At 40.1% G+C, this 14,180-nt stretch overlaps 1 protein-coding gene across 2 annotated transcripts; it reads left to right on the top strand.

Annotated features, from left to right (window-relative positions):
- Positions 1-2,856: 2,856 nt before the first annotated feature.
- Positions 2,857-13,877, top strand: LOC123756386 (uncharacterized). 2 transcript variants are annotated; one of them, XM_045739499.2, is made up of 8 exons: positions 2,857-3,009; positions 9,344-9,426; positions 9,831-9,951; positions 10,849-10,857; positions 10,997-11,206; positions 11,884-12,081; positions 12,929-13,077; positions 13,744-13,877. In XM_045739499.2, the coding sequence occupies exons 1-8, from the start codon at positions 3,006-3,008 to the stop codon at positions 13,804-13,806; spliced, it is 837 nt and encodes a 278-aa protein (XP_045595455.1). In that variant the 5' UTR covers positions 2,857-3,005; the 3' UTR covers positions 13,807-13,877. The 2 variants fall into 2 exon arrangements, with proteins under 2 accessions (XP_045595455.1, XP_045595456.1); XM_045739500.2 differs by lacking the exon at positions 10,849-10,857 and having other exon boundaries at positions 2,858-3,009.
- Positions 13,878-14,180: the final 303 nt, after the last annotated feature.

Here is a 14,180-nt window from a genome sequence, read left to right as displayed (position 1 = left end):
ACGTAGGAGAATGAACTTACATAATTGCTGTTCTCTTAATGTGAACGTTATTTAATCTTCTCCCGGGGCAGTCTAATATTCGGGTTAATTAGTTTAGTAGAGTTTAAGTTGCATTTTATCGTGCCAAGACAATATTGTAATCAAGAGTAACTACACCATAGAACTTTGTAATACTGGGTTCTTGGTGACCTGCTGCTACACACACGGGGCAGGTCACGGTGGCCTGCTGCTACACACACGGGGCAGGTCATGGTGGCCTGCTGCTCCACACACGGGGCAGGTCATGGTGGCCTGCTGCTCCACACACGGGGCAGGTCATGGTGGCCTGCTGCTGCACACACGGGGCAGGTCATGGTGGCCTGCTGCTACACACACGGGGCAGGTCATGGTGGCCTGCTGCTACACACACGGGGCAGGTCACGGTGGCCTGCTGCTACACACACGGGGCAGGTCACGGTGGCCTGCTGCTACACACACGGGGCAGGTCATGGTGGCCTGCTGCTCCACACACGGGGCAGGTCATGGTGGCCTGCTGCTACACACACGGGGCAGGTCATGGTGGCCTGCTGCTACACACACGGGGCAGGTCATGGTGGCCTGCTGCTACACACACGGGGCAGGTATATTCATTATATTCTTGAACTGGAACAGCGCAAAGTAGTACAACCGCCCACATGAATTATTCATAGAAAATGGGCTTGACGGGAAAAGCGTCTACACGTGAAAGAAGCAGGGAACAATGGCATTAATGTTATCCATGGAACAATGTTACTCACGGCCGATTGAGTAACATTTGTGCGACCCAGCATGGTGAAGTGATTTGATGAAATAGCTGTGCCCAAAACTGTCACGAGAGCTGTCGAATATTGGGTTAAGAGTCAGACGGCTTTCCAACACTTTTGTACAATCTGATGGTAGAGTGGTTATAGTACTGGACACATCAAGGGACATGGAGACCCTGGCTGACCGGGATCGAATCCTTCAAGGGTCAAGAGTTTTCTGATGCATGTTGGCTTGGGGACCATTCAAGCTTGACTCATATTATATATATATATATATATATATATATATATATATATATATATATATATATATATATATATATATATATATATATATATATGACAATGTCAGACCACGGAGGAAAAATGAAACAGGAAATTTCCTTAAGTACTTTCGTATACCTTCGTATTGACCTTCTGAAGATGTATTTAATATACGAAAGTACTTAAGGAAATTTCCTGTTTCATTTTTCCTCCGTGGTCTGACATTGTCACATTCTTAATCACGTGTTTATTTTCGTGATATACACACACACACACACACACACACATATATATATATATATATATATATATATATATATATATATATATATATATATATATATATATATATATATATATATACATATTATATATATATTATATATATATGTATATATATATATATATATATATATATATATATATATATATATATATATATATATATATATATATATATATATATATATATATATAATGTATATATTACTTGCTGGTGTCTGAGACATATGTTGGGAGCCCCCAGAATGCAAATCTGTAATTAGAAAATGTGTTTTGCATGCCAATATTATGAACAGCTAATAAAACTCTAAGGACTCGATGACCACTATTTCATTACCACCGACTTCATGGGGGCCGCCATGGGAACTGAAAACCCATTAAGGGGGCAATGGGGCCAAGCCTGACCAACCTACGACAATCCCTTACCATCCATCAGGTGCCCTGCAAAGTTTAATGGACCTTGCTCCTCCAGCATCTGGTTTCAAACCTTGAATATAGAAACATTTGTTTTTTAAATAGACTGAGAGAGGTCTCTCTGGAGTAGTACCATTATTTTTTTCTGATTTGCCAAGTTACTGGGCAACCCACATGCCTTGGATCGGTGTGTCATTTTATACCCTTGTCATGGAACTGACGACAATGTTTGTGAGAGGTCACAATTACCAAATATGATTAACCTGGTCTTACTAACTCCTCACCAAACAAATATGTATTAAATCTTATCTACCCAGCATCACAGGAGGAAGTAATGTCAACAAATATTTAGAGAACCGGTTTCCAAATATAATGTATATAAAGTCATGTTAAATTATTTAAGTTCCTGCCTCTACATATTACCAATCAACTTAACAGAGAAATGACATCGTTTTTGAGAGCCAAATTTACTAACTAGGCAGCAAATGGCCGACTTGGGCCAGACACTGTTGTAGGGACGCTAAGTGACGTGGCCTTCGCCCGCCTCTGCTGCTGTGTTGCCATATACTCAACAGTTCCTCGCTTCATAAATACCATCTGTCATCTCCATTTGGTTGAATGTTTTCGTGAATTTAGCCATGGAAGGCACGCAGTACTGCCCGAGAGATTCCTCACGCGCCGGGAATGCGTCGGGGGCGAGTACTACGAGTACTGACGTTGGTAACACTGGCGGGTCTTGGAGCGCCGCCAGGCACATCACACGGCCAAGCCAACTTGCTAAGCTTGAAAATACTATTCAGAGTAATACAAACTCATCCAGGTCATTTTAGCACTACTACCCAACTCGTCCAGGTTGACAATGTGTGATGGGGAGGCCATGACACTGCATACTTGCTGGCCTGACCCCCACGACATGCAGTGTTGCAGAAGGTTATCTTGCCCCAGTCAAGTTCAAGCCACACGTGTCAAACTCATCAGAAAAAGGACAAAAATCCACCCTTAAGCAACATAACCAACACATACAAATGATTCTCAAACAATAAATTATTTCCTAAGTAACCAAAGTATTTGAAAATGCACGAGGAAAGGAGGAATATAGGAGTAAATGAGAGTGGGAGAGAAGTATGCGGGTGTGCGCGCGCAGGGGAGGCGGCGCCGGTGGCTGCCGTATATATACCAGCAGCGGGCGGTGGTCACTCCGCTGGTGCCTTCTGTAGTATCTATTGTGTGTGTGTGTGTCACCCTCGGGCTGAACCCTTCACCATGGGTAAGGTCCTCCTTCTGTTTTTGGTATTAGTGCAGCAAGTGTAGATATGTGTTATAAGTTCAAAGATTTAAGTTCTGTTTGGTTATTTTTTTGTTTTCCTTTGACATCTCTGGCACCATGAAATGCGGAAATGGTTTCGTATTTTTTTCTCTTGACAGTCATGAGTTTTTTTATGGGGGGGGGGGGGCGGGAGGGGAACAATTAATAATGTAGTGAGCCGGAAGTCTGCTGGAGTATAAAATGTTTGGCTGCTGTCTGGGTGAAGAATCTTTCGGGGGATTATGTGCTTAAGAGCCACGCCCACTGACACGCCCAAGATCCTCCACCGGCCGTTGTTTATAACACCCCCCCCCACCCCCCACCCCCCTATACCCTAGACGCTGTAATGACTCCAGCTGCAGCCTCCCCTCCCCCTCCTCCCATGGCAACGCCCGCCAGTTACCATTACAGCCACCTAGTGCTGTCTTCCCCCTCACCATCATGCACTACCTCACAATGGTCTGAACCATGCATACCTTCCGTCGACACCATGCGCCACGCCCCCTTCCCCACAACCCTCACCATGCACACACACCCCCTACCCCTGATTTCATCTCCTACACACCCCTCTCCCCCTGATCTCATCCCCTACACACCCCTCCTGCGCCTCTCCCCTACACAGCCCCCCCTGCCCGCTGTCTTCACCACTCCTCTCCAGAAAATGGGGATGTGTATCCTTCCATTGATCTATCTGCATTGGGGAGAGGGGGGACTGTCCCTTGGCGTTGCACTGGAAAGTCTGCATTAGTTGGGGTTCTGTCTGTACTTGTCAAATTTCTATACAATAAATATTTCACACAAAACTATGACGCTTAAATAATTCCTTGACCCCTCTAGACCTTATCTCCATAAGGCTCCTTGCCCTTGACCCCTCTAGACCTTACCTCAATAAGGCTCCTTCCCTTTCCGCATCGTACTTGTCAGTATAGTTCTTGACAATGCTAAATTGATGTTTGTTATCCATGGGGTAGATACTCCGGTGCATTTGGCTAATTGTACAGTAAAAAAAAGCTGGCTAAACCCTAGGCATAGGCAAATGAACCTCTTGACTTCTAGGAAAAGAACGTAATTATTCAGGTGTATAAATCTCTGGTGCATCCTCGCTTGGATTACAGTACTGTATTCAAGTTAGGAGACCTCCCCACCCATCCCCCGACCTTCTGAAAGACATGTTTGTTTTCGAGAAAGTTCAACACCAGGCAACAAAAAAATCATCCTAGAACTACGTCAGACTACCAGGAAAAGAACTACCAGGAAAACTTGAGGGCCACATATGGCTAAACACTGCAAACCAGATATGATAGAGCTGATCTTGCCGAAACTATTTTGCAGTTAAATTGTAGTGTTTGAATCGCAGAAAATTACTCTTTCAATATTTTTTTTTCAGTGGCTGTGACACTTTGTAGTGTAGCTAATCTATATTTATAAAATAGAATGTCTGTCCAAGGTTGGTGGTCAGACGCTTGGGGCTAGCCTCGCCCAACTTTCCGTGATGAGTCGTGTTGGGTCGGGGAGTGTCATAGGCCACTCGGTGTCGTCTTAAGTGAAATGCTTCAAGAAACGTCTGCATTTATAAAGACCATTCATGCGATTTTCACAAAATCAGAAAAATGTGTTGTTCCCATTGTTGTTAAGCAGTTAGTGCTTCGTAATAATACATTTTCTGATAGAGGGGGAAGGGAGGGAAAAGGGGGGGGAAGGGAAGACAAGGGGGAGAAGTTGGAAGAAATGGGAGGGGTCAAGGGAGGGAAGAGACCCGGGCACAGCCAGGTACCCCGTCTGGCTCTGCATGTGTGGAGACGAGCCAAACATGCAGTTGTTTAACCTCTCACTAAATGGATATAAATAAGGATTAAAATACTAATGAAGCCATGTGCAGACGACGAGTCACAATAACGTGGCTGAAAAATGTTGACCAGATCACGCACTAGAAAGTGAAGGGACGACGACGTTTCGGTCCGTCCTGGACCATTCTCAAGTCGATTGTGGAATCGACTTGAGAATGGTCCAGGACGGACCGAAACGCCGTCCTCCCTTCCCTTTCTAGTGTGTGGTCTGGTCAACTAATGAAGCCATGTTCTATAAAACGGCTCAAACAGAGCAAGTATGGACAAAGGTCATACATGATTAAGGAAGCGTACATTAATATGGACAAAAATGTGTACGAAACGTGGTTTTCATATTAAGTTTTTCTAAAAGGAATAGAAATCTAGAACAGATTTTTAAAATCGCGCTAATAACAAATTTACCTGAGGCCCTCCATCTACAATGGTCTCTACGCAAGCTTGACAAATATGCTTGCCCGAAACCTTGCTTGACAAACCTTACCCGAAACGCTATGTGTACTAGTGGCTTTAGGTATTGTATGTACTACCTCCATCTTTAAAAATAACAAAATGTTAGTACTGTAACTCTGCAACTATGTATGTACTGTTCCTAAATAAATTATTATTATTATTATATCTGCGTAGGAACCAAGTGTCTTGGCCCTCAGTTGCGTAGGAATGTTAAGACTTGTTGATTTCCATAAAGGTCTTCTCCTGACCCCTCCCCCGTCCTCCACGCCCACTACCACTCGTGTTGTATACCGCTGACGTCAACCACAAGAGCGTCTTGGAGAGGGAGGTGTGGGAGCTTGGGGGGCGCGGAGGAGCGGAGGCTTTAGGGTGCGGTTGTATGTGGTAAGCGCAGAGGTAAAAGAGTGTATTTACGCAGTTGTGTTTACCTGTGTATTTACTTGCGTGTTGTATAATACATCTGGTTCTTGGGGCACACTACTTGGTTACATGTTGGTTTGGTCTACGTTAGTAGTGTCAGTTTTTGCACTATAAAGATGTCATAAAAGTGCATTAAACTTGGACTACCTTCAGTACACAGACCTTTGTAAGCCTCTTGAGTAGTGATTCCAGTTAACTTCACATGTCGTATAGTCTCCGTTGTCGAATAACTCTCAATTACCGAGGTTAACACACACTAATGTAAAGTTAAACTTGCACGTGGCTGTTTACTGTTAGATGAATAAAGACGAAAGGTTAGGTGAAAGCTAGGCAAACTTACCGGAAATAGGAGTCTGGAACAATAGATTGAGGGCAGACTGCATTAATCGGTGCGCTACTGGTCACTCCATAATTCCTTTGGAAAAGCTGCACCTTTTTGTTGCTCTGTATTTTGCGTGCAGTGGTATATGGTGTCCCTTGTGCTTTATACTTTGGCTTATTACCAGTCTATAGTTGCATCTTCTGGAGTCTCTTGTGCTTCAGACGTAATTACCTAAGTGTAGTTACAGGATGAGAGCTACACTCGTGGTGTCCCGTCTTCCCAGCACTCTTTGTCATATAACGCTTTGAAAGACGTGATTCAATGCACGTGTGTATTCTAGAACTCGCCTGATAACCTGTGCATTCTTTCAAAGTTATTCTTAGACTTACCAGTACGCTTATGTCCAGTGGGAGCTTAGAGTTAGTACTGATGTAGTCTATCTATTCCCAGCTCTGATAACTGGACTCTTCCTGGCATGCAGCGCCTTTCCCAGCTTGCTTTCCTCTTCCATCTGCATTACCTTCCATCTGGGATTTAACGTGAGGCAGAAAGATTCTACTGTCGCAACCTACAATCTTTTGGTGTTCGATCTCATAGTTATATCGAAAGGTTGGACCTTTGTTTCCTGTACGCGAGGGAGTACTGTAACTAGTTTAGCATCCTTGGTTACCCCAGCCTGCATAAATAAATATCTGAGGTCCTTAGTGAGGACGGTATCAAACATTTATATGCAACATTTTGTGTTGTTAAACTAGCAAGGTCGGCGTTTGATCCCAGATGGCCAAAGCGATTGGGCATGGTTCCTTAATTTTGTCCTCCACTAAAATATCATACTAGCGTTCTGCTTTCTTACCTCCAAAATCATTGTAATTCATCCCTCAAAGAATTTCTCGGTCAAACAGAGTGGTAGTGGGAATTGTAAAGCTCCTTTGCTGGCGAAGGAAAAATAAAATATATCTAGGTAAAGTTTGGATTGACCATAATCTTGTCTTTTTACCCTGGTTCGCTGTAAACTAACCCCAAGGTTGCATCTTTCATGAGCATTGTGTTAACTTTAGTACAGACGCTCGAGTATTACCACACATCTTCAACCTCAAGAATGTAGCGCTCGGCGTATACAGTTCCAGCCGACCCCGAGACGCATCAACTTCGACTCTGAACAGACAGGCAGACTACGACGTATCGAACGTCCACACACTTCTAGTTCCGCATACGACCGCATCGAGCTTCTACACTAGTTCCGCATCGAGCTCCACGACTCCGGCCTCACTCAGCTCTCTGCTCTGCTCCCGGCTTCGTCTTAACTTCTAGGAGACTGCCAACAGTCGACTGCTGTAACCAAGACTACTAAATAAACATAAAAATAAACATACACTGAACACTCTATCTAATCTACCCAATAACGTAACACAAACGTACTTTACAAGAGTTCTTACATTCTTCTAGTCACTAGCACGCATAGCGTTTCGGACAAGTCCTTAATCCTATGTTCACGGAATACGACCCGCCAAATCGTTTCACAACAGGGTATCCATTTTACTGTTAGGTTAAACAGAGTCTACAATTAAGGACTGGTACCCAGTAACTCCTCTCCGGCCAGGATACGAATCCAGGGCCAAAATGCTCGCGAAACACCAGGCGAGTGTCTTACCACTTCGCCAAGGGGACTATGTAATCTTCCAAGCTTGTCAATTATTTTGTTCATTTATTATGCACCCCATACCCATCTTGTGGGCTGTAGTGGAAAGAGTTACAGAGGCACATAAAGGACTCAAGGACTGAACCCTACAACTCATTTAGCTAAGCAAGTTACAAAATTCAATATACGTCGTCACATCATCAATGGGTTAGAGATCGATCAAAAGTACAGTTTCTAAATTAGGTAACTGACATATGTGGAGAGCTAGTGTCATAATTTATGTTTATCTTGCACACTGGCTATCCAGAGGGCAACGTTGGATAGGTTACACTTAGTTACTACCTACAGTTAGCAAACTGGGAATATTTGGCTAAAATTTCTGGTAGCAGATAATTTTTGAATGAGTTATTTACACATTTTCCCCCTACTCCACCCGGGGAAAGTCACGTGTCCACTGACTGCATCGTAACTTGATACCTAATTAACCGGGAGTTTTCTGGGTTATCTCAGAGATCGCCTCGTCGAGAGGCTAATAAATGGAGAACCACTGGGGTTTAAATCGGAGTACTGTACTTGCATAGACCAGTCCCCCTCTTACATTTCATAGTTAACGAATGGAGTGCATTAAGACGTGATGGAGGCAAACTTCATGCACTTGATCACTTTAATTACTCTTTTTAACCTAAACCTGTAGACACTAAATCTCACGGTTACCTCGCGTCAACTATAAGTAATTATTCCAAAACATGAACATTAAATTTAACAGTTATATGGTTGATAGTTAACATTTGGGTGCCTGGTGCCGTAACAAGTTTCATTTGGCAGAAGGAACAGAAACATCTTCACTGCAATCTTGCCTAACTGAGAATGACTATATTCCCATGCCTTCAGTGCCCCGAGGTATCTCCCCAAGATGAAAACTGGCCTACATACGAATTAGTCAATGGGAGGAAAGCATTTCTGCCGGCCTCTTATACCATAGACTCTTAGGAGTCTATAACTGTGACGTCCTTGCTCGTATTGGTTGGTCACTTCAACCCCTCGCTCACACATCTTGTAGAATTCAAAATGGCTACCGTCCCTGTGTGTCTCCAGTTTGGCAGAGTACATAACTTGGCCTATAGTAATCAGGGTAAAGTGATTAGATTGAGACATCAACCTCCCTCTCGGACCACCTGGATATATATCTAGATATTTGTGATGGTCTGAAAGCATATTATGGTTTAAATAATAATCTACTTGTAAACAGGCACATGAACCTTTGTCCTAAATAGAATATTTCCAAATTATACCTGTTGTATTATAAATCCAGGTTTTAAATTAGATATTCATAGTAAACTGCGTTTTCTTTGGTAAGTCCTAAGACTAGGTTTTCTTTAATGCCAAATTCTAAGGGGAACTCAAATAGTTTTTTAATTTCATATTTCACGTGTTTGAGAATAATTGTTTTAAACTAACCTAGCCAATCCATGGGCAGCACAATTTACATAGTGGTTTTGAAGTGATTACCATACGAGTACATACCCCCTGAGGACTGGTTGATTGGTTACATTAATGTAAAACTTTCCAGAAGGCTCTTGATTTGTAAGAACTCTTAACCTTTGCCACTTGTTGCAGCTGATGACTGGCCCTCTTATGGAACTGATGAGAACAAAGAGTATCGCTTCCGTAGCATCTCTGGCAAGACTCTGCATTTCCAGGTTAGTAGGTTTTATTGATAACTTAGATTTTTCTTTGCACCTGTAACCCTTTCCTCTACAGCACACAAGATGGGTATGAGGTGCATAATAAATGAACTAAACTAAAACTCTTTGCACCTGTTGTTTCATTAAGTCTCTTGGTTGCATCTATGTATGTATTTACTAACACTAGGTGCCTGCATAAGTATTTTATAACATTGTACAAAAAGTTTGGGAACTGCCAAAGCAAGCCAATGATTTGGTTTAGACAGGCATGCTAACTTTGAGGGGAGTTTTGGGGGAAAAATAACAATATTTATTTCCAGAATTCTATAAATTAACTTTGCTCTAATTATGTAAAACTTCTTTTTCCAATCAGTTCAAAGATGTGTACAATGATATTTACAGCCCTCTAATTGTTACAGGTAAAGGCTGCCCATGATGCCCACGTCTCTTTCACCTCGGCAGGTGAAGAAACAGACCCCATGCTGGAGATTTTCATTGGTGGTTGGGAAGGTGCTGCCTCAGCCGTCCGTTTCAAGAAAGGTTGGTTTTAATATCAAAGATTTTATTGTATAGAGTAATACAGTACAGTACTAGAATTTAGGTTAAAATAGTGTACTAGAGTAGATTCAAATTTAATGTACAATGTAAGTTTCCAAATCTAGAAAATGTATGTAGTTCCGAACTCAATTTAGATTTGAGAATAGTCTTATTTGCTATACAGTATTTTTATGTCAGCAATTTGTTGTTTTAGTAAATGATAGTGCTCATCTATTCAATACTTTACGTTATACGTAATACGTTACTTTATTTTACTTTACTAATAAGTATTAAATTGTATGAATACAAATATACAATAGTTTATTTTTAGCATCAAACTAGTAGTTTACAGTAATTGTAAAATTGCTTTAGGAAACAAATTTAATTTTTAGCACTAAGAATTTCCTGAAATTTTGACTAGAGCTTTTCCCTGGCCTTGTTTTGTTATAACCTTGCCTATGTTTTAAAAAATAAAAGGCAGAATGCAGAGTGTGATTTTTTTCAAGTGTTACATTCTTCCAAAGCCACTAACATGCATAGTTTAAGAAAAGTGTTCAAGCTAACACAATTACCTGTAGCAGTGAATTTTAAGTTAGATGAAAAGTATTTCTTAAAGAAATAAAACTAACAACTGAGGTACATAAGGAGGAATTCTAGTTAATATGTGGTAATTATTATTAGTTTGTGATAATGAGAAATGTCTAGATAGTTATATTTCTAGTTAGTAAAGTAATAGAAAAAATTAGTCTTGTACTGAAGTAATATTCCGGTGTGTAATTTTATTGTATTCTGTTCAACTTTTTCAAGATTTGGCATTAATATATTAACATTTCAATGTTGGGCTTGGTTATTAAATGCACCAATTAATTAATAAATCTTTTTCTTTTTCATGAAACCTAGGAGATACCTGTGAGTATGAGGTCTGGTATGAAATGTTATTTTAAAATATCTTGCAACAAATGCTTTTATGCTCCGCTTCAGTTAATGCTTAGCTGCTGCTTGAAGTCTAGGTCCATAACAAATGCTTGACATTATGTTAATCCCACAGCTGATGACCTGGTAAAGGTGGACACTCCAGATATCCTGAGTGAGGAAGAGTTCAGAGAGTTTTGGATTGCATTTGACAATGACGAAGTTCGTGTGGGCAAGGGTGGAGAATGGGAGCCTTTCATGCAATGCACCATTCCAGAACCTTTCCCAATAACCCATTATGGTTACTCTACTGGCTGGGGTGCTATTGGCTGGTGGCAGTTCCATGGTAAGTAAAATTCACTGCTTATGTAGGTCGATGTAAAAAGATTTAGTTGCAAATTAAGATATAAATTAAATAATACAGGTTAGTTTTACATAGTCTGGATGCAATAAGTCAACTAAAAAAGACCAGGGCAAATGGCTGCTGGCTTTTGACAAGCCGCCAGCTTCTTGTCCTCATCGACACCATTAGTATTAGTGGCCCTCGGGTAAATTCGGGTAAATCCAGGTATACGTGTGTTATCAAAATGTATAAGGGGTCCCATTAGTACAGCCAGGTTTGTTTTGGAGTCACACTTTGGAATTCCAAATTCAAATCTCTGGTGGGACAGAAATAGTTGGGTGCATTTTGTATCACCCAATGCTCATATTCACCTAGCAGTGAATAGGCACGCAGGAGTTAGTCAGCTTATTGTGGGGTTGCATCATAGGGAGGGTGATAATAGTAATTCAACCTGGGGAAGGAGGTAGTCCTTCAATATAAGCCTAACATGTATATACAGTAAATACACTTTCTGCCTGTCCTCTGGCATAATGAATTATTTATTATTGTTATTTCCAAATTGACTTTGGGTTAAAAAGTCTTCTAGAATTCACACTGCTAAGTTATTCCAAAATGAATATCTTGTTGTGTCCGGATCAACTGTACAATACTAAATAATCAATGGTACCGTTTTGTTTCAGAGGAAAAAAAATTTACAACTGAAGATTGTCTGACCTACAACTTTATTCCTGTGTATGGGAACACCTTTGAGTTCAGTGTTGCTTGTAACAATGATGCTCATTTGGCACTGACATCTGGACCAGAAGAGACTACCCCAATGTATGAAGTGTTCCTAGGAGGCTGGGAAAACCAGCACTCAGCCATTCGCCTCAACAAAGGTTAGTGTTCAGTTTAGTTTTAAATACCATGTACTGTATATTTTTACTATTTAGCTTGCTAGTTCTATTAAATGGCTTGCTATGAAATGCAACCTTGAGCAGAAATAATAGCTAGAAACTTACAAACTTTTGAAGTTTTTGCAGTTTTTAATTTTATTAAACATTAGATTGGTTTATTATGGCAATTTCTAAACTTTATGATGTAAACTATGCAGAATCATGGCAAGAGACTAGATATAGTAATTTGAAACATTGCTTAATAATTTTTTGATTGAATTTATATGCAAACCAAACTACAGACGGAAGAGGCTCAGGCAAGTGATGGATAATACTGCTAGCACAGTAATAGTAATACTGCTACCAAGATCACCTACAGTTTAGCAGAGCCTAAAATGTGCACATTCTTCTATAATAAGTTGCTTGTGAAAATGGACAATATAAACTTTATATAGTTTAGTTATATGCATCCACAGGAAATGTGTTTCGGGTTCCTTTCCTTTATTGCACCGTAATTTTTTGCTCTTAAATTTTAAGCAAAGTGTTTTGGAATTCGTCCATCCAAGACTTCATCTTGCACTGTTTACTATCCTGTTATGGGCTTATTACTATATTATAACCCCATAACTTTTTTGTTATGGGGCTTAATATGGTAGTTTTTCAAAAATTTGATTTGACATTTAATACATATACTGTAGTAATACTGTACTTATAAAATATGTATAAAATATTTTATAAGTACTTGCATTAATGTACCTTTTTAGGAACTTTGCTAATGGATTTGATTTGCTTAAACTTTTATCAATTTAAATTCAGATAAATGACCGTTGATGTGCAATTTTTTATGCAGGTGAAGATATGATAAAGACAGACACTCCAGACATATTATGCAGTGATGAAGAGAGGAAGTTCTGGATTTCCTTCAAGGATGGACGTATCAGGGTTGGCTACAAGGACACTGATCCCTTCATGGAATGGACAGACCCAGAACCTTGGAAGGTAGGGTGGTCCCCCTTCCCTTCTCCTTATGAACTTGCTATCTTTTTAATGGTGCTAGCAAGCCATTAGTTTTGATTATTACCTCTTTGTGTGTTAAACCTTTTACTGTACTTTGCATATTCAACTAGAAATAAAATTGTACCTTTTCCTTTAGCATTGCTCCGTAATGCCCATCCCTTACTAACTACAGTTTTGTGCCCACCAGTTAAATTATGCAGCAGATTTCCACAGCGTTTGTTTTGCCTTCTACATGCTCCTGAATTTTATTTTGGGAAAGACCCAAAATTTTTAACTTTTGTAATAATCGGTCTGATTTAATCTCTTCCTATTAGCGTCAATGTTATTTGATAAATTACCATTTTTCAAATACAGTATTACTTGATTATTATGTAGTATTCTATACAAAATATTATTGGTGATACCAGTTTGGTTATAATTAAGATTTAAAATTAATTTTGCATAGTACAGTATTCTTGTTTGTCTCTTATCTTTCAAATAAAAATTGGGCTAAGAGTACAGAACAATGATTTTTTAAATGATTTGCATTAAATGAACAAAAGCATTTAATAAAATTCGGTACCTACCTAGTATTGCTTACTATACAAACATTGGTATTAAATTGTGAAAGGTGTATTTCAAATAACTAAAATACCACTCTTATTTCAGGTAACCCACATCGGCTACTGCACAGGGTGGGGTGCCACGGGCAAGTGGAGGTTTGAATACTAGGTGCTTTGTGAGAGAACCAGAACATGACATTCGTTCATGTTCCACAGTAGCTTAATAAAAGAACAAAAGCTCTTGGTTTATATTTATTCCTTGTAATGTGCTTTGTCAAATTTGGTGAATCTGACAAATGGTAATAAGAATGTTGGCAAGTTACCTAGAGTTGAAGAGTGGTAGAGGGTTATTAATATATCGTAGTGCTCTTGAGAAATAGAACAACCTTACTTTGATTTTAAAATTGTGTACATTGATAAGCATTTGCTTCTAAAAAGGTGCAGTAAATGTGAAACTTAAGTTTATACATTTCACTAACAACATTCCTGTTCTGGTCAATTTAACAAAGAATAACTAATTGCCTAATGGAGGCAATAAAGCCT

This window comes from Procambarus clarkii, chromosome 25, assembly GCF_040958095.1.
Source record: "Procambarus clarkii isolate CNS0578487 chromosome 25, FALCON_Pclarkii_2.0, whole genome shotgun sequence".
In the NCBI taxonomy this organism is placed as follows: Eukaryota; Metazoa; Arthropoda; class Malacostraca; order Decapoda; family Cambaridae; genus Procambarus; species Procambarus clarkii.
Note: the sequence above shows the minus strand (reverse complement) of the source record. Positions and strands in the feature narration are given on the sequence as shown.